Source organism: Notolepis coatsorum (genome assembly GCF_963971535.1).
Source record: "Notolepis coatsorum genome assembly, chromosome: 10".
Classification (NCBI taxonomy): domain Eukaryota; kingdom Metazoa; phylum Chordata; class Actinopteri; order Aulopiformes; family Paralepididae; genus Notolepis; species Notolepis coatsorum.
This window is the reverse complement of record NC_140174.1, coordinates 108,019,782-108,044,329: the sequence shown is the minus strand read 5'-3', so window position 1 is coordinate 108,044,329 and position 24,548 is coordinate 108,019,782. Positions and strand designations below refer to the sequence as shown.

Sequence of the window (24,548 nt, the reverse complement as noted above, 5' to 3'; positions counted from 1 at the left end):
GAGACTCCCCTACACTCTCCACCTTCAAAGCTCGCCTCAAAACCCACCTGTTCTCCCTTGCCTTCAACCCCCCCCACCCATAAACCCCCCCCCCTCCAACCTGATTGATGTCTGTCTCCAGTCTTTTTGTGCTATCATGCTGTCTTCCCTGTTCCCCCCATGGTCTCATGTTCCTTTTGTTTTTGTTTCTTTGTTGTTTCTTTGTTTTTGTTTCTTTGCTTTTGTTTCTTTGTTTTTACTTTTGCTCCCGACTATTGTCAGCGACTTCGGGTTATTGAGAAGCGCTATATAAATTAAATTAATATAATTATTATTATTATTAATTTCAATATAGAATATTCGTTGACAGCCCCACAAGTACAATTAGTTACTGCACACTACATCAGCCCTGAGTGGAACATGGAAAGCCAAAATTTCTCCCACTGTACCGAAAACCCGTACCGAACCTTGACTTCAAAACCGAGGTACGTACCGAAACGTGGTTTTTGTGTACCTTTACACCCCTAATCTGTGAGCCTTTATATCTGTGAGCCTTTATATCTGTGAGTCTCCTTTATATCTGTGAGCCTTTATACCTGTGAGCCTTTATATCTGTGAGCCTTTATATCTGTGAGCCTTTATACCTGTGAGCCTTTATATCTGTGAGCCTTTATACCTGTGAGCCTTTATATCTGTGAGCCTTTATATCTTTGAGCCTTTATACCTGTGAGCCTTTATATCTGTGAGCCTTTATACCTGTGAGCCTTTATATCTTTGAGCCTTTATACCTCAAGTTCAAGGAGCCTTTATACCTGTGAGCCTTTATATCTGTGAGCCTTTATATCTGTGAGCAGGGCCGCCTGGGAGAAATGCGAGGCCCTGTGCGAGATTTAACGCGAGGCCCCCCCCCCCCCCCCCCCAAAGGTAAAAAAAAAAAAAAAAAAAAATATTATTATTATTATTAATATATATTTTTTTTTCTTTTTTTTTTTTTTTTATATATACAGTCAACATATTCTTAAATAATAGCGCTGCCCGAGGCGGGGCATGATACAGTCAACATATAGCAAAAGAGAGAGCGAAAGAGAGCTCCCGTTCTACAGTCAATATACAGTGTACAGAGAGAGAGAGAGAGAGAACATGTGTTTGTCATGTGTGTGTGTGTTAGAGAGAGACTAGAGCATGTATGACAGATTCAAAAGGACAAAGATCAAAAGAGAGAGAGAGAGAGAGACACATTGGAAAGAAATTGAAATGCTATTTGGCCCTAAACAGAGAGTACACAGTGGCAGAATACCTGAGCACTGTGACTGAAGATCCTTGAGCACAGCCTAGCCATCGAGAAAGGCCGCCATAGGCAGACTGTGTGTGTTAGAAAGAGAGAGAGAGAGAGAGAGAACATGTGTGTTTGTCATGTGTGTGTGTGTTAGAGACTAGAGCATGTATGACAGATTCAAAAGGACAAAGATCAACACTTAAATCCAACAAGAAGAGCAGGGTATACCAGAGAAACCAAAGCAAGGAGCCAATGGCCGACATCAGCTAAATAGGCTAGCCAGGTACTCTGTGACACCAGGCCACACACAGCTTTGGCCTATGGCCCAACGCTACACAAGCTACACAAGCTACACAAGCTACACCATTCACACACAGCACATGTCGTATCTCCAAATGTTGTGAAGTAGCATATGTTTTGCCTGGAAAAAAACATCGTTATTAACAAAACATTCGGGAGGGGAAGGAAGTAAGAGTGGGGTAATGTCATGACATTTTCATTAATCTTAGTTACCTGGCTGCACGAGGGCGCAGGGCGAAAGGCCGCAACACAGGTCTCCACGTTGACGAAAGGCCTCAGCGCGCCTCCCTCCACCTTCGCTCCCCACCCCTCCCTCCTGGTATAGTACGGGGGGCCACGGCTCCGGCCGAGGAGACTGGGTGTGGGGAGGACGTGGTGGGCCGACAGCCAGCCAGCCAGCCCACACATGGCGTCTGGCTAACAGTTAGCTCAATCAGGCACGTGGCTCTATGTAGCTGCATACAACCAGGTGCTCTCACCACCAGGCACACACCGTTAGCGTTAGCTACTAGTAGTATTAGCTCGTCGACCAGTTTGGCTCCAGATAGAGAAAGACAGATCCACGGCGGGTATATAATCATATGTTGACTCACGGTCACTCACCATAACGCAGTATCAACGTGGAAGGAAACTTTCTTGGCCCCACGGTGTAATTTCTTCTTCTTCTTCTTCGAGTACTTTCCGGCAGACTGGACACCTTTCGGCGTATTGCTTCTTTTGAAAAGACATCCACTCGCCTCGCCGCGCTCCTCTGGATAGATTAGCTAACGTGATAATGACCGACCTCTTTCTTCGTCTTGGCTATTGGGCATAACTAAGCATAGTCAAAAGCTGCACGCGCGAAAATGTCAAACGCAGCCGACTCACGCTGCCGGCGTCTACACTGTCTACACATGATGAAGTAAAACCACTCCCTTCGTTGAAACCAATGCTGCTGCAGAACCCCAGAGGCTGAGCTCCAATAGTGAGTATGTCTGCAGCTGCAGGACTGCAGACCCAGGAACAAGTCAGACACATTCTACAAACGTGTCTAATGTGAAATATATAAGCATATAAGCAAAACTAGATTTTAGGTCTGTGATGAAAAAGGGCCTCGCGGGAAGGGGGGCCTCGCAAAAAAAAAAAAAAAAAAAAAATAATAATAAAAAAAAAATTAATAATTTTTTTTTTTTTTTTTTTTTTTTTGCGAGGCCCCCCTTCCCGCGAGGCCCTGTGCGACCGCACTGCTCGCACACCCCCTGAGGCGGCCCTGTCTGTGAGCATTTATATCTGTGAGCCTTGTGAGCCTTTATATCTGTGAGTCTCCTTTATACCTGTGAGCCTTTATATCTGTGAGTCTCCTTTATATCTGTGAGCCTTTATACCTGTGAGCCTTTATACCTGTGAGCCTTTATATCTGTGAGCCTTTATACCTGTGAGTCTCCTTTATATCTGTGAGCCATTATATCTGTGAGTCTCCTTTATATCTGTGAGCCTTTATACCTGTGAGCCTTTATACCTGTGAGCCTTTATATCGGTGAGCCTTTATATCTGTGAGCCTTTATATCAGAAGTGAGAGGCAGAGCAGTGGTTCAGATACACCACCAGTGTTAATTTTGTCCGCTATTTTACATTTTTGTTTGAGTCTTAGTCATGTGATTTGGTGAGTTATATTAATATGTACTGTTGGACTGTGGTAATTCCATGTACGAATAAATAAATGATGATGATGATGATGATGTCTCAAATGCTCTTTTTAGTTTTCATCATATTTTGTCACCTTTATCTATTTTTCATTTAGTAAATTTTTAGTCAACTACAGGTCTGAGCACTTTAGTTGTAGTCTTTTTTGTTTAGTCTCGATTTTGTCTTTTTTGTTTAGTCTCCCCACTCAACCTAATTCACCCACGGAACTATATGTTGGGGATAAGGGTTCCGCACGGACAATAGTGTTTGTTACTTTCCTGTCGACAAATGAGTTCCTGTTAGCTAGCATGTAAACAGAGTGATGACGTTGAAGGTGAAAGGTTGATTTGTTAAAAGTCTTTATTTTGTAAACTACATTTTGTGTCGTCGTTTTTAGTCAACGACATTGCATGAATCATTTAGTCACGTTAATTATAAGTGCCATTATCTCCATTAACGTGACGTCTCGTCTCGTTGTCGTCAGGGGGAGAAGCTTCGTTGATGACCATATTTAGTCATAATTTCCGTTGACTAAATGAACACTGTACACCGCCACACAGAGCCGACCCTCAGTGAGAGGCAGAGCAGTGAAGTAGCTTGTTGTTTGTTCTCCCAGGTGTCCTGGAGCTGTTTGCTGTTTCTCAGGGAGTCATCGGCATCAAAGGAGTCCATAGTAACAGATTCCTGGCCATGAATAAAAGAGGACGACTCCATGCCACTGTGAGTATCACACACCTCCAGGGAACGACACACTGCTAGTATATCACACACCTCCAGGGAACGATACACTGCTAGTATATCACACTGCTAGTATATCACACACCTCCAGGGAACGACACACTGCTGGTAGGGCTGGCTAAGCCCAAACGTTCGAACGTTCGAACCTTCGTTCAATCAACATTAGAATTTTCAATTTTTCATATATATATATATATATATATATATATATATTTTTTTTTATTCATTCTGTTTAAACCAATGGGGGTTTTATTCACAGTTGCAGATAAAGATTAGGCTACACTAATATTATAGTATTAACACTGATGAGTTATATTCATTAACACATTGAGTGCCAACGACGAGATTTGTCGTCTTAACTCGCCATGCGTTGAGTGCCAATGACGAGTTTTCTAGTTTTTTTCTCGTTATTTCTTTTATTAGCAATATCCATTCATTTTTTATCCATCCAACCTGACATTATCATTGGGAATGGCTCTGAGCTCGAAAAGGGCAAATACCGCCGTCTATCGTCTCCTGGATGGTATTGCACATCATTGGATTGGATTGGCTGAAAAGGTGCATCGAAAAAATAACTCCGGTCCACGTTTTACTTCTGGGGCATGCATCTGGATACTATTGCATTGACTGAGGGGACTGGAAGAAGCGTCGATTATCTGTTTCGGAGTGTAACGTTGGATCAATAAACGCGATCGATATTTGGAATGGCGATCAGGAATTGGATTAATCTCATCTGATGTGAGGTAAGGACTTTATGTTACCAGTTTTGGATTAATCAGATGTTTTTTTCACAGCGATCACAACGTGTGTGTATGTGTGCGTAACGTTAGCGCTAAGCACGGCATAGATAATCGATTTTTCAGCCCGCTTCTCTAGCGTGCATAAGTACACATATACTATCGATAATCTAGCATTTATTTGAAAACTATTCATAAATCAGCCGAAAAATTACAACGTGTTTTGTGTATTCCACTAAAGGGCTATTATCCCTGAATTTCTCTGAAATTACTAGAACTGAAATGACCAATGAAAAAACAATCTGTTTTGTACATGTTGACTGCAAGCAAGTCATTGATAAGCAAGGGGTGTTTTAGACCCATAGCCATAATTTAAGCTATAGTTTAAGCGTTCGCAAATATCCCTGACCTCTTATCTGGGCATAGGGGCGTGGCTCTCAATGTGTTAAAGAAAGTTGATTTAGTTGGGCTGGGTCTGGGGCTGGAAAGTTGATTTAATAAAAAAAAAATACTAATTTAATCAGATTAATCACCTTATTCAAATTGAGGATTTAGTTTGAAAAAAAAATATTTTAATATCTTTTTAAAATATATATATTTTTTAATTAAAAACGAAGTTTCGAACGTCCGTTCGAAAAACCCTGACGAAGTTCGAATCCCAAAAACAGGCTTCGGGGACAGCCTTCACTGCTAGTATATCACACCTCCAGGGAACGAGACACTGCTAGTATCACACACCTTTTAATGACGCCACGTGCACGGTCTCTGTTCACAAAAGCTTGGTTGCACGTCGTGCAACCCCGTCCCATGAGCAACGCACCTCTGGCAGTAACTAATTGTACTCGTAGGGCTGTCAACAAATATTCTATATTGAAATGAATAATCGACTTGTAAAAAAAAGAAAAATAATAATAATAATCTTATTAGATTGTATAAAAAACAGCCCCCGTGGGCGGTCGTTAGTGGTTAACATACCGTTGTATTCGTTCGGTACACAGCTGTTCGGTACGGTACACACTGAAGCGGTTCGGTACGGATACGTGTACCTTTACACTCCTACTAGTTACGGCCTGTACTAGTCAACCTCATGCCAGACAATGTTTACAAAAAGAAGAGAACCCGTCCTTGAATTTCCCTGTGACCAGGCTTTTCCAATGGTGTTAAACGCTCCTTACACAGCTTATTAAACGACACCTAGCTTGTATTCACTTTTCAGATATGATTCTTTAAAACAGCAAACGCATTTGATATTTCCATTCGTTTGGACAACATTCCAGCGGCTGCTTGGCTAAATGGCGTTTTTGTCTCAACGAGTGAACGTTTCAAACACGTCCAAATCCCCAACAAGACAACACAGAGTACGTTTTGCCCCGAGCGGCTGAGGCTGGTGAAGCTCGCATGTGGTCCGCGGAGGCCTGGCCGGCTCGCATTTGTGTTAATAGGACGAGTAGATTAGGTCGTGTCTGGGATGGATGATAACATACAGAGGAGCTGCCATTGGAGAGAAACTCAATATGTTGAGTAAACAATCAGCCGGGCAGGCGACAGATCTCACGAGTCCCAGAGAGTCTGTGAGAGGCGTCCAGCACGGCCGCAGCTGATCTAAGCTCCCTGTAGATCCTCCCGATCCTCATTGAGGGAGAGAGATGTGGCGTTATCAAGTGTGCAGCGAGCGCTTCTCCAGCTCGTTGTGGAGCTACCGACGCAGGCCGCAAGCGAGTCTCCACCCGCACCGCCTGCAGCCTCCACCTGGTGCCGCTGTTTCTGCCGCAGTGCTGCTTCCTGGAAGCTGCCAGGACTCTCCATCTGCTCCGCTGAGCCTGAATCTGGTGCTCCAGGACTATTCATCTGCTCCAGTGAGCCTGAATCTGGTGCTCCAGGACTATTCATCTGCTCCAGTGAGCCTGAATCTGGTGCTCCAGGACTATTCATCTGCTCCGCTGAGCCTGAATCTGGTGCTCCAGGACTATTCATCTGCTCCGCTCAGCCTGAATCTGGTGCTCCAGGACTATTCATCTGCTCCAGTGAGCCTGAATCTGGTGCTCCAGGACTATTCATCTGCTCCAGTGAGCCTGAATCTGGTGCTCCAGGACTATTCATCTGCTCCGCTGAGCCTGAATCTGGTGCTCCAGGACTATTCATCTGCTCCAGTGAGCCTGAATCTGGTGCTCCAGGACTATTCATCTGCTCCAGTGAGCCTGAATCTGGTGCTCCAGGACTATTCATCTGCTCCAGTGAGCCTGAATCTGGTCTCTCCAGACGAGGGTCTGGAGGAGCGAGGGTCTGGAGGAGCGGGGAGCGAGGGTCTGGAGGAGCGAGGGTCTGGAGGAGCGAGGGTCTGGAGGAGCGAGGGTCTGGAGGAGCGGGGAGCGGGGGTCTGGAGGAGCGGGGGTCTGGAGGAGCGAGGAGCGGGGGTCTGGAGGAGCGGGGGTCTGGAGGAGCGAGGAGCGGGGGTCTGGAGGAGCGAGGGTCTGGAGAAGCGAGGGTCTGGAGGAGCGAGGAGCGGGGGTCTGGAGGAGCGAGGAGCGGGGGTCTGGAGGAGCGGGGAGCGGGGGTCTGGAGGAGCGAGGAGCGGGGGTCTGGAGGAGCGAGGGTCTGGAGGAGCGAGGGTCTGGAGGAGCGAGGAGCGGGGGTCTGGAGGAGCGGGGAGCGGGGGTCTGGAGGAGCGAGGGTCTGGAGGAGCGGGGGTCTGGAGGAGCGAGGAGCGGGGGTCTGGAGGAGCGAGGGTCTGGAGGAGCGGGGAGCGGGGGTCTGGAGGAGCGAGGGTCTGGAGGAGCGAGGAGCGAGGGTCTGGAGGAGCGAGGGTCTGGAGGAGCGAGGGTCTGGAGGAGCGGGGAGCGAGGGTCTGGAGGAGCGGGGGTCTGGAGGAGCGGGGGTCTGGGGGAGCGGGGAGCGGGGGTCTGGAGGAGCGGGGGTCTGGAGGAGCGGGGAGCGAGGGTCTGGAGGAGCGGGGAGCGAGGGTCTGGAGGAGCGAGGGTCTGGAGGAGCGGGGAGCGGGGGTCTGGAGGAGCGGGGGTCTGGAGGAGCGGGGAGCGGGGGTCTGGAGGAGCGGGGAGCGGGGGTCTGGAGGAGCGGGGGTCTGGAGGAGCGGGGAGCGGGGGTCTGGAGGAGCGGGGAGCGGGGGTCTGGAGGAGCGAGGGTCTGGAGGAGCGGGGAGCGGGGGTCTGGAGGAGCGAGGGTCTGGAGGAGCGGGGAGCGAGGGTCTGGAGGAGCGAGGGTCTGGAGGAGCGGGGGTCTGGAGGAGCGGGGGTCTGGAGGAGCGAGGGTCTGGGGGAGCGAGGGTCCTGTCGGAGCGAGGGTCTGGAGGAGCGAGGAGCGGGGGTCTGGAGGAGCGAGGGTCTGGAGGAGCGAGGGTCTGGAGGAGCGGGGGTCTGGAGGAGCGAGGGTCTGGGGGAGCGGGGGTCTGGAGGAGCTCTGACAGCTGGCTCAGCAGCCCCTCCGTGTCGAAGGAGGCTGGGTTCTCCTCGACCCGCGGCTACAGTTGCAGGGTTTTATTTAATGGCTCTGTGGTCTCTGGGGGGGGGGGGGGGGGGGGGGGGTGCTGGCCAGACGTATCAGGTGACACAGCGTCTTTATCTCACTGCTCAGTCTGTCAGATTTCATATTTAGATGTTTTCACAGTGGAGTGGGCACAGAGACAGATGCTCGTTACACTGTGTGACCCGGCCAGACCCAACCAGACCAGACAGACGGACAGACAGACAGACAGACAGACGGACGGACGGACGGACGGACGGACGGACAGACAGACAGACAGACAGACAGACAGACAGACAGACAGACAGACGGACGGACGGACGGACGGACGGACGGACAGACAGACAGACAGACAGACAGACAGATAAAGTGAGCACTGTAATCACAACATTGACCCACGATGTCAACAGAAAGTGCAACATGACTTACTCAGTTACTGTGACTTTAACATCTTCTAGTATTAATATGAACTAAACTATACTGTGGCTCACTAGAAGTACTGTTGCATAGTTACTTAGTTACTTTTTAAACTACTATCTGAGTGGCTCACTAGAAGTACTGTTGCATAGTTACTTAGTTACTTTTTAAACTACTATCTGAGTGGCTCACTAGAAGTACTGTTGCATAGTTACTTAGTTACTTTTTAAACTACTATCTGAGTGGCTCACTAGAAGTACTGTTGCATAGTTACTTTTCAAACTACTATCTGAGTGGCTCACAAGAAGTACTGTTGCATAGTTACTTTTTAAACTACTATCTGTCTGAGTGGATCACTAGAAGTACTGTTGCATAGTTACTTTTTAAACTACTATCTGAGTGGCTCACTAGAAGTACTGTTGCATAGTTACTTAGTTACTTTTTAAACTACTATCTGAGTGGCTCACTAGAAGTACTGTTGCATAGTTACTTAGTTACTTTTTAAACTACTATCTGAGTGGCTCACTAGAAGTACTGTTGCATAGTTACTTTTTAAACTACTATCTGAGTGGATCACTAGAAGTACTGTTGCATAGTTACTTTTTAAACTACTATCTGAGTGGCTCACAAGAAGTACTGTTGCATAGTTACTTAGTTACTTTTTAAACTACTATCTGAGTGGCTCACTAGAAGTACTGTTGCATAGTTACTTAGTTACTTTTTAAACTACTATCTGAGTGGCTCACTAGAAGTACTGTTGCATAGTTACTTTTTAAACTACTATCTGAGTGGATCACTAGAAGTACTGTTGCATAGTTACTTTTTAAACTACTATCTGAGTGGCTCACTAGAAGTACTGTTGCATAGTTACTTTTTAAACTACTATCTGTCTGAGTGGATCACTAGAAGTACTGTTGCATAGTTACTTTTTAAACTACTATCTGTCTGAGTGGATCACTAGAAGTACTGTTGCATAGTTACTTTTTAAACTACTATCTGAGTGGATCACTAGAAGTACTGTTGCATACAGTAGTTACTTTTTAAACTACTATCTGTCTGAGTGGATCACTAGAAGTACTGTTGCATAGTTACTTTTTAAACTACTATCTGAGTGGCTCACAAGAAGTACTGTTAGTCTGTTACATAGTTACTTTTTAATGAGAAATGATGCAGACCTGTCCCCACAACATGAACTGGTTTACCTGACAAATCTTTGCTCATATTAACATATTGACAGTTTGTATCAATTGTTACAAAAAAGGATCATGGTAGTTTGATGGTAATTTCAGTTTTACCATGGTTGTATAAATAATGTACCATGGTACTATCATGGTAAAAGTCATGTATCAAAATGTACTTAAATAATACTGTGGTACAATCCAATGTAAACGAGGATACCAGAGATATTTCCACCATTTTCTTGGTCACTACCATGATGGAAATAGCAAGAAAAATATTTGCAAATAAGCTACCAAGATACTATTCCAAAATACAATCCTAGATTCTTGACAGCCCTCAGAAGAATAGAGTTCAAAGATTCAATGACGCTCAGGTGCTGAAACTAGAGACATTTAATTAGTAACTCCTCGTCTCTGCACTGGACACATCTAACGCTGAGGATCATGGGAAAGGTGGATTTTAAAATACTGTAACCAGAAGGTTACACAGCTGTGCTGCTTCATGCATTTTATTTAACAATACAATGTATGGAATCTGGCCTCAACCATTAAACCTGCAAAACATAGTGATGATTAAACTCTTTCTGTCATACGGGTTAAAAGAGTAACCCATTCTTACCCTGCAAGACCCACAGTTGCAAATGTGTAACATTTGTATTTTATCAACAAAAAAAAGGTGTGAATTGTCAGTAATTGGTCTTGGGTGGGGTAATACAGTATTGTGTGACCAGTGTATATTGTAATTAGGTTTATTTAGTACATTTATTGTACTGTTTTTCATTTTGTTGTTCTTTTAATAAAATCACAATTCTTAAAAATATGGCTAATTGATGTTATTATTCATAATGTATACTGTTCTGAGGCCAAATATTATTCATAATGTATACTGTTCTGAGGCCAAATAATAAACCATAACCATATTAGGGCTGACCCCTATTAGTCGAATAGTCGACTAATCGATCGAAAAGAGCCGTAGTCGACTGCCAACCTCTTAGTTGAATAAAAAAATTGTTATTATAATTTCTTTTTAATAATTATATTTTTTATCATTCTTTCCAAAAGAAAATAGGCCTAGAAGCGTGGCTAACGCTAATGGCACACATATAACTGCCTAAGAAAACAGGCACAGAGGCACTGAAAGAGGATTTCACCCATCTAATGAACACACTAGACTAGACAAATATCAAGATGTATCCATCAGTGGACCAATTGCATGCTTTTGCAGAGGACAAGAAGCCTTCCGTCGACTCCTTCAGACATTAAGCACCCCCCACAGCCCAAATGGAATGATAAAAAATGTAAAACAATATATATATATATATATATATTTTTTTTTTTCATAGTCGACTATCTGCAAATTTCGGCCAATCATAGTCGACTATCCAAATCCTTAGTCGGGGACAGCCCTAAACCATATACATGAACCCTTAAGTTGTATTAGTGAAGTATATAGACATTTGACATGTTATTCTGACAGTGAGTAAAAATGGCCTATAGGAAATTCTGCTACCAGATAGAACCAGCGTTGTAATATTACAACAATTCAATAAAACCATAAAAAAAAATGTAAACACTATATTTTCCTCTCCAAAGTACTCCTACAACACCATCTGAAAGGTTGAAAAAGAAATTGCAAGTAGAAATATATCCGGGTCTTGCAGGGTTAAGAATTCACTCTTGTTCTTCCTGTGCCCCAGGACAGTTCAGTCAGTATGTTCTTCCTGTGCCCCAGGACAGTTCAGTCAGTATGTTCTTCCTGTGCCCCAGGACAGTTCAGTCAGTATGTTCTTCCTGTGCCCCAGGACAGTTCAGTCAGTATGTTCTTCCTGTGCCCCAGGACAGTTCAGTCAGTATGTTCTCCCTGTGCCCCAGGACAGTTCAGTCAGTATGTTCTTCCTGTGCCCCAGGACAGTTCAGTCAGTATGTTCTCCCTGTGCCCCAGGACAGTTCAGTCAGTATGTTCTTCCTGTGCCTATCGGAAAATATCGTATCGTTGTCCAAAGAATCGATATCGTATCGTATCGGATGAAACTGGTGATTCCCACCCTTACTAGACAATAGGCCTAAACCTGAATATGAATATGCGTTCATATTTGGTATGTTGGTGGACTTTAGTGTCAAAACATCATGAGCCGCTCCCAGCCATCACGGAGGACTCTGGCGTATTATTTCAGAGTATTATTAGTAAGTATTATTCAGATAAACAGCCAGAGGACATCGTTGGTGATTCAGAACAACCTTCTAAAAAGGTTCCGCTGCTACAGTGTGACCGGAATGTTTACCAAATACTGTAATGGCATCATTTTCTGCTATGCTGCGCTCCACAGCAAAGCAGAGCGGCGTTGTTATTTCAGAACGCCAGAGGTCAGAGGTCATACAAGGAAATCGTACGGCAGGGAACGAGCAGGCGTCCCTCCACTACGTGGTTTCCCACCAACGGTATTTTTAGACATAATCAGGGAACGTTCAGCGATCCTGACACTGAGTTATGGGTTCATGTATGCCTTGCAAATGCAGCATGTGGAAACTACATGCACTACTGTTGGGCATCAGCAGTGTTGGGACTAACGCGTTACAAAGTAACGCGTTACAGAAACGAAGTTACTTTTTGCCGCAACTAGTACTCTAACGCATTACTTTTGAAATTCAGTAACGCTACTTACGTTACTGAATGGTTTGTTAGTTCGTTACTGCGTTCTTTTTATGTAGATTCATAGCGAGCGTCCTTATTTCGCCTGCGTTTGTTTTGTTTACTGTAGACTGAAAGGCGCTATATAAAACGAAGTATTATTATTATTATTATTTCTTTCCGTAGCCTCATTCTGGTTTCGCACTTCTGATTGGCCACTGACGTTCTGAAAGAAATAGGCGCTCTCTACAGTAAACAACAAGAGGACGCTCGCTATGAATCTACATAATAAGAACGCAGTAATAATAACGAACTAACAAACCATTTAGCAACTACTTGGAGAGATAATTAATATACAACATGGAAACGAGATAAAGAACATGTTTGAAGGGCTGCTGGAGTCAACTGGACTAACGTTACATCTCGACCACCGCAGACTGGTGACGGTGAGTGCAATGTGTTCACTGAAACTCAAGATCAACGGATTTTGACTGTACAAAATCTGCCAGGGAATCTCATAATACTAATCAAACAATATAAATATAGTCCTTTCATGCACAATTGATATCCTAACTATTCTAACGTTGCAATGCTTTGATAACAACGCTGCAAGATGGTTATGAATGAATTAATGAATGGATGAATGAATGAATGAATGAAAACTTTATTTAACAGATTGCAGAATGGGTACAATACAGTACGGCTCAATACATACAATTGTTAAGGGGATGCAGACCTGAGAAAGACGTTTGTCTTGTTTCCATCAGGGTCCCCCATTTTCAATTCATATAGACATTTATGACATACACAACATACATGACATTTATGGCATAGGGACATATAGGTATTTAGTACTGATACATTTGTGACATAAACGGTATTCCAATATACAGTACTGTTACCCCTAGATCCTGACAGAGTATATACATATGATGGGGAGGGGACTGTACATTAGGAGGGGGTGGGTGGGTGGGAGAGAAATATACATACAGCGGGGAGGGAATATATAATGAAACGCTCTAGACCACATTGCTTAGCAGAGTTCGGTGATGTGAATGGAAACTGTCAAGTTGATCAACCGATTTTGAGTATATGGGGCATGGGACTTGAGCAATTTTTTTTTTTTTTTTTTTTTTAAATAACTAAATAGTTACTTTTCACAGTAACTCATTACTTTTGGGTGTAAGTAACTAGTACAGTAACGAAGTTACTTTGAAATGAAGTAACTAGTAAAGTAACTGAGTTACTATTTTTCAGTAACTAGCACAACACTGGGCATCAGCATGTATCAGCCTCTTCCTCCTCTCAGCCTCTGTTTCTTCTCTCAGCCTCTTCCTCCTCTCAGCCTCTTCCTCCTCTCAGCCTCTTCCTCCTCTCAGCCTCTTCCTCCTCTCAGCCTCTGTTCTTCCTCTCAGCCTCTTCCTCCTCTCAGCCTCTGTTCTCCCAGGGCAGCGACTGACAAGGAGTGCATCATCAGCTGATAGATAGATGCCGTCTGCTCTACTAGTCAACTTCACCAGCTGATAGATAGATGCCGTCTGCTCTACTAGTCAACTTCACCAGCTGATAGATAGATGCTGTCTGCTCTACTAGTCTACTTCACCAGCTGATAGATAGATGCCGTCTGCTCTACTAGTCAACTTCACCAGCTGATAGATAGATGCCGTCTGCTCTACTAGTCAACTTCACCAGCTGATAGATAGATGCCGTCTGCTCTACTAGTCAACTTCACCAGCTGATAGATAGATGCCGTCTGCTCTACTAGTCAACTTCACCAGCTGATAGATAGATAGATGCTGTCTGTTCTACTAGTCAACTTCACCAGCTGATAGATAGATGCCGTCTGCTCTACTAGTCAACTTCACCAGCTGATAGATAGATGCCGTCTGCTCTACTAGTCAACTTCACCAGCTGATAGATAGATGCCGTCTGCTCTACTAGTCAACTTCACCAGCTGATAGATAGATGCTCTCTGCTCTACTAGTCAACATCACCAGCTGATAGATAGATGCCGTCTGCTCTACTAGTCAACTTCACCAGCTGATAGATAGATCCCGTCTGCTCTACTAGTCAACATCACCAAGTTACGGCTCTGGGTGACTTAAAAAAAAGAAAAAAAGTACATAATTAAAGGCCCCATGCATTATAAATAGCCTTTTCCAGTGTTTAGCATTATTTCCTAGCAATTGGGGATTATATCAATGTGGTCTGCGTCGTTAATTATCATATTGACTCATCAGTCTAGTCTCGAGTTCACGAGATCTTCCCTCACTCAACTAAGCTGTTCTGATTTGACTCGCAATGCGACGTAGCAAGTAGCTGGTCTGCAGTAACGCCCCCTTTATGGTTGTAGTGTAACCTGACACTTCCTCAAACGGGTTTTGACAGAGAGGCAGAGAACGAACGAGCGAGAGAGAGGGAGAGAGAGAGATAGAGAGGGAGAGAGAGAGAGGGACCGGCGGGACCGTGCAGAAGTGTGTGTAAAAATGTGTGTGTGCCATCTCTCTCCCTCGTCGAAGCATTTACACACAAACTTGACTGCGTGTGTGTCGGGGACGCATCTCTCTCTCTCTCTCTCTCTCTCTCTCTCTCTCTCTCTCTCTCTCTCTCTCTCTCTCTCTCTCTCTCTCTCTCTCTCTCTCTCTCTCTCGTATGTATCACGCTGTGTGGGTGACTGTCAAAGCGCTTATGGGCGGAGCCCATCCAATAACAGCCTGAAATCCTGAGGCTGAAAAATGATGCTTTTGAGTACTTCATTAGAAATATAAAACAAAGCATTTTTTTTTGAAAAAAACCTTACAGATGTCTTCCATAGACTCACAGGAATTGTGTAAAGTTGCCCAAATAGTGCAAGGAATAGCAATACATGTCCCCTTTAACTAAGTTATTAGAGGATATATTCCATGTTGAAGGTATCTTCTTCTTAATTGCATTACTGCTCTATGGGCCGTCTCTATGGGAAAATGCATTTCTGGGCCAGAGGGGATTTAGCTGCATTCTAGGGTTTGGCCAGCAGGGAGGATGTGCGTGTGGACTGAAACCACTGCACGAGGGGCTGACCTGTGCATAGGAAGCGCATCACCGCTGCTCTGGATGGAAATGGAATTTGGAAAAAAATAAAACAGATTTCATATGGCTCCAGTAGACAGCAGTAGAAGCGCAGTAGACAGCAGTAGACAGCAGTAGACAGCAGTAGAAGTGCAGTAGACAGCAGTAGAAGCGCAGTAGACAGCAGTAGAAGCGCAGTAGACAGCAGTAGAAGCGCAGTAGACAGCAGTAGAAGCGCAGTAGACAGCAGTAGAAGCGCAGTAGACAGCAGTAGAAGCGCAGTAGACAGCAGTAGAAGCGCAGTAGACAGCAGTATAAGCGCAGTAGACAGCAGTATAAGTGCAGTAGACAGCAGTAGAAGTGCAGTAGACAGCAGTAGACAGCAGTAGACAGCAGTAGAAGCGCAGTAGACAGCGGTAGAAGCGCAGTAGACAGCAGTAGACAGCAGTAGACAGCAGTAGAAGTGCAGTAGACAGCAGTAGAAGCGCAGTAGACAGCAGTAGAAGCGCAGTAGACAGCAGTAGACAGCAGTAGAAGCACAGTAGACAGCAGTAGACAGCAGTAGAAGCGCAGTAGAAGCGCAGTAGACAGCAGTAGAAGCGCAGTAGACAGCAGTAGAAGCACAGTAGACAGCAGTAGAAGTGCAGTAGACAGCAGTAGACAGCAGTAGAAGCGCAGTAGACAGCAGTAGACAGCAGTAGACAGCAGTAGACAGCAGTAGAAGCGCAGTAGACAGCAGTAGAAGCGCAGTAGACAGCAGTAGACAGCAGTAGAAGCGCAGTAGACAGCAGTAGACAGCAGTAGAAGCACAGTAGACAGCAGTAGAAGCGCAGTAGACAGCAGTAGAAGCGCAGTAGACAGCAGTAGACAGCAGTAGAAGCGCAGTAGACAGCAGTAGAAGCGCAGTAGACAGCAGTAGAAGCGCAGTAGACAGCAGTAGACAGCAGTAGACAGCAGTAGAAGCGCAGTAGAAGCGCAGTAGACAGCAGTAGAAGCGCAGTAGACAGCAGTAGACAGCAGTAGACAGCAGTAGAAGCGCAGTAGACAGCAGTAGAAGCGCAGTAGACAGCAGTAGAAGTGCAGTAGACAGCAGTAGACAGCAGTAGACAGCAGTAGAAGCGCAGTAGACAGCAGTAGACAGCAGTAGACAGCAGTAGAAGCGCAGTAGACAGCAGTAGAAGTGCAGTAGACAGCAGTAGAAGCGCAGTAGACAGCAGTAGAAGTGCAGTAGACAGCAGTAGACAGCAGTAGAAGCGCAGTAGACAGCAGTAGAAGCGCAGTAGACAGCAGTAGAAGTGCAGTAGACAGCAGTAGAAGCGCAGTAGACAGCAGTAGAAGCGCAGTAGACAGCAGTAGAAGTGCAGTAGACAGCAGTAGACAGCAGTAGACAGCAGTAGACAGCAGTTTGAGTAACAATGTTCATCAAAGTGTTGAGTGCTACAGTGTAGGTTAGTTTATTAGGACAAGTGCATGACAGTAAGGTTAGTTAGGGTTAGATTTTTTTTTATTCTTTTTTTTTTATTATTATTTCAGATAATGGTTGAAGAAGTGCGTCTTTAGTCGACGGAGAAAGATTGGCGGATTTCAGCTGTCCTAACTGGGGTGGGTAGTTCATTCCACCAGTGTGGGGCAAGGACTGAGAATAGGCGACTTCTCTTTGATGACCCTCCCGGAGCTCAGATAGGAGTGGGTCTGAGGCGGCCAGAAGATGCAGAGCGTAGGGGTCTTGAGGGTGTGTAGTTAGAGACCATTGACCGGAGGTAGGCGGGAGCCGTTCCCTTTGCCGCACGGTATGCTAGGTTGAGGGCCTTGAAGTGGATTCGTGCAGCAATGGGGAGCCAGTGCAGGTCCCTAAGAAGTGGGGTGACATGGGCTGACTTCGGTAGGTTTGAGATCAGGCGGGCCGCTGTGTTCGGAATGAGTTGAAGAGGCTTGGTGGCAGTGGCCGGGAGGCCAGCGAGCAGTGCATTGCAGTAGTCGAGGCGGGAGATGACTGTTGATTGGATGAGGAGTTGGGTGGCTTCTTTTGTCAGGAAGGGGCGGATCCTTCTGACGTTGCTCAGGAGGAATCTGCAGGTTCTGGTTATTGCTGCGATGTGAGCAGAGAAGTTCAACTGGTCGTCGAGAACAACACCAAGTAGACAGCAGTAGAAGTGCAGTAGACAGCAGTAGAAGCGCAGTAGACAGCAGTAGAAGTGCAGTAGACAGCAGTAGAAGCGCAGTAGAAGCGCAGTAGACAGCAATAGACAGCAGTAGAAGCGCAGTAGAAGCCCAGTAGACAGCAGTAGAAGCGCAGTAGACAGCAGTAGACAGCAGTAGAAGCACAGTAGACAGCAGTAGACAGCAGTTGACAGCAGTAGAAGCGCAGTAGACAGCAGTAGACAGTAGTGTTGTCACAATACTGGAATTTCGACTTCGATACGATACCTTGAAAAGTATCGATACTTCGATACCATTTCGATACCAAAAAAATAATAATAATAATAATAATAATAATAATAATAATAATAATAATAATAATAATAATAATAATAATAATAATAATAATAATAATAATAATAATAATAATAATAATAATAATAATAATAATAATTTTTATTATATATATATTTTTTTTACAAATTTTGCTTTTGTTGCTGGTTGATTCTCCTCAGCTTCTCTGGTACTATACGAGAAGATAAATACACTTTTAAAACCCTTTGTTTTAAAAAGTGAGAGAGAAGAAATGTGTGACTGCCACCTACTGAGCGCACCTTTCTAGTTTTGTACTATTGTAGTATGGATGGGCTCGACCTGACGTTGGAAACGGGGTAGCGTTGTGTCGAGTTCAGCGTGTATGGATGGGCTCTACCTAACGTTGGAAACGGGGTAGCGTTGTGTCGAGTTCAGCGTGTACTAGTGTAGTATGGATGGGCTCTACCTAACGTTGGAAACGGGGTAGCGTTGTGTCGAGTTCAGCGTGTACTAGTGTAGTATGGATGGGCTCTACCTAACGTTGGAAACGGGGTAGCGTTGTGTCGAGTTCAGCGTGTACTAGTGTAGTGTGGGTGGGCTCGGCTTGACGTTACTCCGTTTCCATGAAGTAATTATAAAGGTGGCCAGCTAGCTAGCATAAGCTAACGGAGCTAACGGACGGAGCTAACGGACTAGCTAACGTTAGCTAATAGCTTTGTTTACAAACTGAAGACAGGTCTGACGCGTCTGTGAGGGGGAGGAGGCTGCAGCAGCTTGTGTCTGTTGGTCTCTGAGGAGGAGGAGGACAGCAGCGTGTCTGTCTGTCTGTCAACAACTTGCGGGAGCAAGCCAGCTGGTATCGATACTGCAGAAAGTATCGGTATTTCGGGAAATGAGTATCGAAACCGTTTTAAATATTCAGTATCGGTATGTATCGATACTTCGATATTTTTGACAACACTAGTAGACAGCAGTAGACAGCAGTAGAAGCGCAGTAGAAGTGCAGTAGACAGCAGTAGAAGTGCAGTAGACAGCAGTAGACAGCAGTAGACAGCAGTAGAAGCACAGTGGAAGCGCAGTACACAGCAGTAGAAGCGCAGTAGACAGCAGTAGACAGCAGTAGAAGCACAGTGGAAGCGCAGTACACAGCAGTAGAAGCGCAGTAGAAGCGCAGTAGACAGCAGTAGAAGCGCAGTAGACAGCAGTAGAAGCGCAGTAGACAGCAGTAGAAGCGCAGTAGACAGCAGTAGAAGCGCAGTAGAAGCGCAGTAGACAACAGTAGACAGCAGTAGAAGTGCAGTAGACAGCAGTAGAAGCGCAGTAGACAGCAGTAGAAGTGCAGTAGACAGCAGTAGAAGCGCAGTAGACAGCAGTAGAAGCGCAGTAGACAGCAGTAGAAGCGCAGTAGACAGCAGTAGAAGCGCAGTAGACAGCAGTAGAAGCGCAGTAGAAGCGCAGTAGACAGCAGTAGAAGCGCAGTAGAAGCGCAGTAGACAGCAGTTGAAGCACAGTAGACAGCAGTAGACAGCAGTAGAAGCGCAGTAGACAACAGTAGACAGCAGTAGAAGTGCAGTAGACAGCAGTAGAAGCGCAGTAGACAGCAGTAGAAGCGCAGTAGACGACTTCCGGTTTTGAGATGTGTGGGTAGTTGACAAGTGTCAGAGCTCCCGGTCAACAAACATCGAAAAAAGGAAGTAAAACTAACTAAAACAAAAGAAAAAGTGCCAATTCACTTACGCTCGTTGTCGCATAGCTGTTTGCTAAAAAAGGCCAGTGGCTGCCAGGCACCGCCCACCCACTGCTCGCACACCGCCCCCACTGCATAGTCAGAGAAAAGGAAGGATGCACACGAGAAAGCGAGAGAAAAAAGGACCCCAGAAGAAGTACAAACAACGGAGGAAAGATCTCGGCACGAGGAAATGGCGGAAGAGGTGGATCAGGCGAGCATGGCGCAGGAAGACAGGGAAGTGGGGCCTGTGGAACCCGCCTGGATAGCGAAGTTGCAAGCGGCCATACAAGCTAGCGCGGTGAGTAACCAAGAGGCTAACCAAAAGCTACAAGCTAATATACAAGCGAGCATACAAGCTAGCGCACAAGTGGCTAAACAAGAGCTACGAGCTAGTGTACAAGAGCTACGAGATAGCATGCAAGCTAACGCGTGAGTAACCAAAAGGCTATCCAAGAGCTACACGCTAACATGCAAGCTAACACAAAGGATATCCAAGCTATACAAACTAGCATACAAACTAGCGTGCAAGCTAACACGCAGGACATGCAAGATAGCGCGATGACTAGCCAACAGGCTAACGCAACAGCTAACCAAGAGCTACAAACTAGCATACAAGCTATCCAGGCGAACATAGATGGACTCAGGGAAGAGTTGAAGAAAGGACAGGACGAGCTCAGAGAGCTCTCTCTACATTCAATGATTTAAAGTAGCCAAACGTTACAGACAGTATAAATACTAACTGGATAGTTGATGATATAAACATTTAATTTCATTATCTGAAATATTCTAAAATCATTAAGTCTGCTATAAGCCATTATACCTTTGTGTGTGATTATTATTTTCTCACAGTAGGGTGTGTATATATATACATATATATATGTGTGTGTGTGTTTGGCTAAAGTGGATAGAAAACACAGTACTGTGTAAAAGTCTTAGGCACCCAAGAGTTTTTATATAAATTGTCTTAGATGTAAATAATTTTTTTTATTAGTGTGTCAGTAGACTACTCTTCGTACATTTTCATTAAATAATTTTTTAAAGCATCTTCATGGTTTAATAATGCAAACATATGTTGCAGGGACTTATTATAATCATCATATTGGCGTGACTGTATGCATCAAAGGGTTAAATCAAGCATTTTTAAGTGATTTAGAGGAAATGTAAAAACATCGCGATATATATCGTGTATCGCGATATAGCCAAAATATATCGCGATATCATTTTTGGCCATATCGCCCAGCCCTAGGCTGAAGGCACAGAGGAAGGCTGCTCCCAGGAGCGAGTGTGGACACCGCAGCCATAACAAAACCCCAGCCGAAACGGCGCCCCCCAAAACACACCTCCACGAGGAGAGAACTGGCCAGTGCTGTGCGCACAGGCACTGGAAGCTGCCGCAGGAAAATGTGTGTAAACAGAAAGGAGGGATCAGCTGATCCCAGCACAGCCAGAATCTTCTCCATCAATTCTGATAGTTTGCCGTCGCCGAGGCCGTTGAGGGACAGCAGGTGGTCCGCTTTCTCCAGTTCTGATAGTTCATAAAGTTTCAGAAGGAATGTCTTTAGCGCATCGTACTTGTCAGCTGCTGGTGGATCCTCCAATAGCATCATCGCCTGTGCCATCATTGAAGCATCCAACGCCGCCACCACATGGAAGTATTTAGTTACGTCTTGTGTTATTCCTCTCAGCTGGAATTGGGCTTTGATGTGCTGAAACCACGGCCGGGGATTATGCTGCCAAAAGTCGGGCAGCTTGACGGTTGCAGCGTAAATGTTCGCTTGTAGCATATTAGCTTCGTTAGCAATCGGTGCGGGTGCTTGCGGTTGCACGACGCCGTTGTCTTGAGACATAAATGAGACAACAATTAAATGTTGTTAACGTTAAAAAATTTCTTCACAGGGTCACCAATGTGGCGATAAGAAAGTAGCGAGCCAGAGACATGGTTCGTGTTGAGGTACTTTACTTCTCACTGCACATAGCATTTACAATCACAACAAAACGTAACCCAGAACCGGAAGTGGTATTTACCCTTTACCCTAAACAGTAAAACCCTTGCCCTTAACACTTTGAATGCCCATCACGAGATATCTCGGGTTATCAGCCCGCCCCCTGAATGGCCATCACGAAAAATCGTATTATTTTTTTTATTAGCGATCTGAATTCATATTTCATCAACCGAGTCTACCGTTGGTAAACCAGCTCCACCAGGCGTTCAGATGTGAAAAAAGCGCCCCCTATCGTCTCCCAGATGGTAATGCACCCTTTTGGATTGGACTCAATGAAAAAAAACTCTGGAATCCACATTTTACTTCTCACGCATGTAACCGGAGCCGATCAGATTCATTGTGGACCCTCAGCACAGCGTGTAATATGTGTTTTACAGTATACGCGTTGGATCAATAAAAGGATAGATTTTTGGAATGGCGATCAGGAATTGGGATAATCCATTTGGATACCATCTAATCTCAGGTAAGGAATCTATTTTACCAGTCTTAGGATAATCAGACCTGTTTTCACGGAGATATAAGCTTTTCCCCTATATGTGATATGGCTGTTTGACTGTGCGAGCCATCAGGAACTAAGAGAATCGATTTTCAGCTCGCGGCACCAGCGTGCATACGTACACATATACTATCGATAATCTAGCATTTATTTGAAAACAATTCATAAATAGGCTGAAAAATGACAACGTTCTAGAATATTACAGTACAGGGCGTTTATCACGGATTCTTAATTTTTTCCCTTGAAAGCGAGGGCTTTTCAAAATGCTATAAAACGGAAATGAACCGATAAAAAAACAATCCGCTTCGACAATGTTGACTGGAAAATGAGTCATTGATAAGTGACGGGCAGATTAGACACATAGTCATAATTTAAAACATAGATTAGGCGATATTAATGCTAACATTGAAGTGGATGGTGGGCATTCAAGCACTAAATGTGCGCCCCCTGCTGGGCACTGAAAGTGTTAAAGGCACAAGCCCACCTTGGTGAATGTCTCTTAATATAGGTCACCACAATGTTATTGTTTATTATGGTTATATGTATGTAAATCAGACGGAGATAGCAGAGGCTACAACCACAAATATTATTTTATGTGACATGGGTAGAACGGGAAAACAATTGGAAAAGAAATATGACACAAGTTAAGGGTATAAAAATTATGTCGTTAAATGTGAATGGTATGAATAATCCGATCAAGAGGAGTAAGGTGATGACAAAACTTAAGAAAGAGGAGGCGCAGGTCATCTTCTTGCAAGAAACACATCTAATATCACAAGAACATGAAAATCTGAAGAGATTCTGGTATGAAAATCTGTTCTATAGTTTTTTATATATATATATATATATATATATATATATATATATATATATATATTAGTGCTGTCAAACGATTAAAATATTTAACTCGATTAATCGCATGATTGTCCATAGTTAACTCGCGATTAATCGCAAATTAATCGCATTTTTATTTTTTATTTATTTTTTACCTTAAACAGATCTTTTTCAAGTTCCAAGTTTTAATACTCTTATCAACATGCGAGTCAACAAATGCTTGCTTTGTGCAGCCATTTAACACAAAAGGATGACCCTCATGCATTGCAAATTTGCATCAAATTCAAAACAGAGTGATGCACAAAATAACTTAAAAGAAAATAATAATTTAAAACAATGAATAAAGTGTGCATGAAATAATAGGGGAAAGAAAACATTAGGAACTTGTTACATTCACACACACAAGGGCTGATTAATCACACACCCCCCTCTCTCCCTCACACACACTCTCCCAGATCTTTTTCTCTTTTGCCCCTTCCTCATCTCTCTCACCCCCCTCTCTCTCTATATCTCACACACACACACACACACACACACACACACACACACACACACACACACACACACACACACACTTCAGAAACAAACATAGTATCAATGAGAGCATCAATAATACACCTGAGTGAAGTCTAGTAAAAAAAAAAAAAAAAAAAATTTTTTTTTTTTTTTATTTTTTAGTTAATCTTGAGTTAAAAAAATTAGTGGCATTAATAGAATCGGGAGTTAACGCGATATTAACGCGATATATTTGACAGCCTTAATATATATATATATATATATATATATGTGCTGTCAAACGATTAAAATATTTAACTCGATTAATCGCATGATTGTCCATAGTTAACTCGCGATTAATCGCAAATTAATCGCATTTTTTTTTTTTTTTTTTTTTTAACCTTAGACAGATCTTTTTCAAGTTCTAATACTCTTATCAACATGCGAGTCAACAAATGCTTGCTTTGTGCAGCCATTTAACACAAAAGGATGACCCTCATGCATTGCAAATTTGCATCAAATTCAAAACAGAGTGAGGCACAAAATAACTTAAAAGAAAATAATAATTTAAAACAATGAATAAAGTGTGCATGAAATAATAGGGGAAAGAAAACGTTAGGAACTTGTTACATTCACACACACAAGGGCTGATTAATCACACACCCCCCTCTCTCCCTCACACACACTCTCCCAGCTCTTTTTCTCTTTTGCCCCTTCCTCATCTCTCTCACCCCCCTCTCTCTCTATATCTCACACACACACACACACACACACACACACTCACACACACACACACACACACACACACACACACACACACACACACACACACACTTCAGAAACAAACATAGTATCAATGAGAGCATCAATAATACACCTGAGTGAAGTCTAGTTAAATTTTTTTTTTTTTTTTTTTTTGTTAATCTTGAGTTAAAAAAATTAGTGGCATTAATAGAATCGGGAGTTAACGCGATATTAACGCGATATATTTGACAGCCTTAATATATATATATATATATATATATATAGTCTTTTTCCCCCTCCTTTTTCCTCAGTTTTTCTCCCATCCCAATGTTAGTCGTTATGCCAATTC

The 24,548-nt window shown here is 44.0% G+C and overlaps 1 protein-coding gene across 1 annotated transcript in view; it reads left to right on the top strand.

Moving 5' to 3' along the window:
* The window catches only part of LOC311235138 (fibroblast growth factor 5-like), a gene marked incomplete at both ends in the record, with an annotated part of 56,686 nt that overhangs the window by 10,957 nt on the left and 21,181 nt on the right, over nucleotides 1-24,548 (top strand). Inside the window, one exon of the mRNA XM_084322491.1 lies at nucleotides 3,837-3,940. Within this exon, the coding sequence (XP_084178617.1) occupies nucleotides 3,837-3,940 (104 nt within the window). The remainder of the gene's footprint in view (nucleotides 1-3,836; nucleotides 3,941-24,548) is intronic.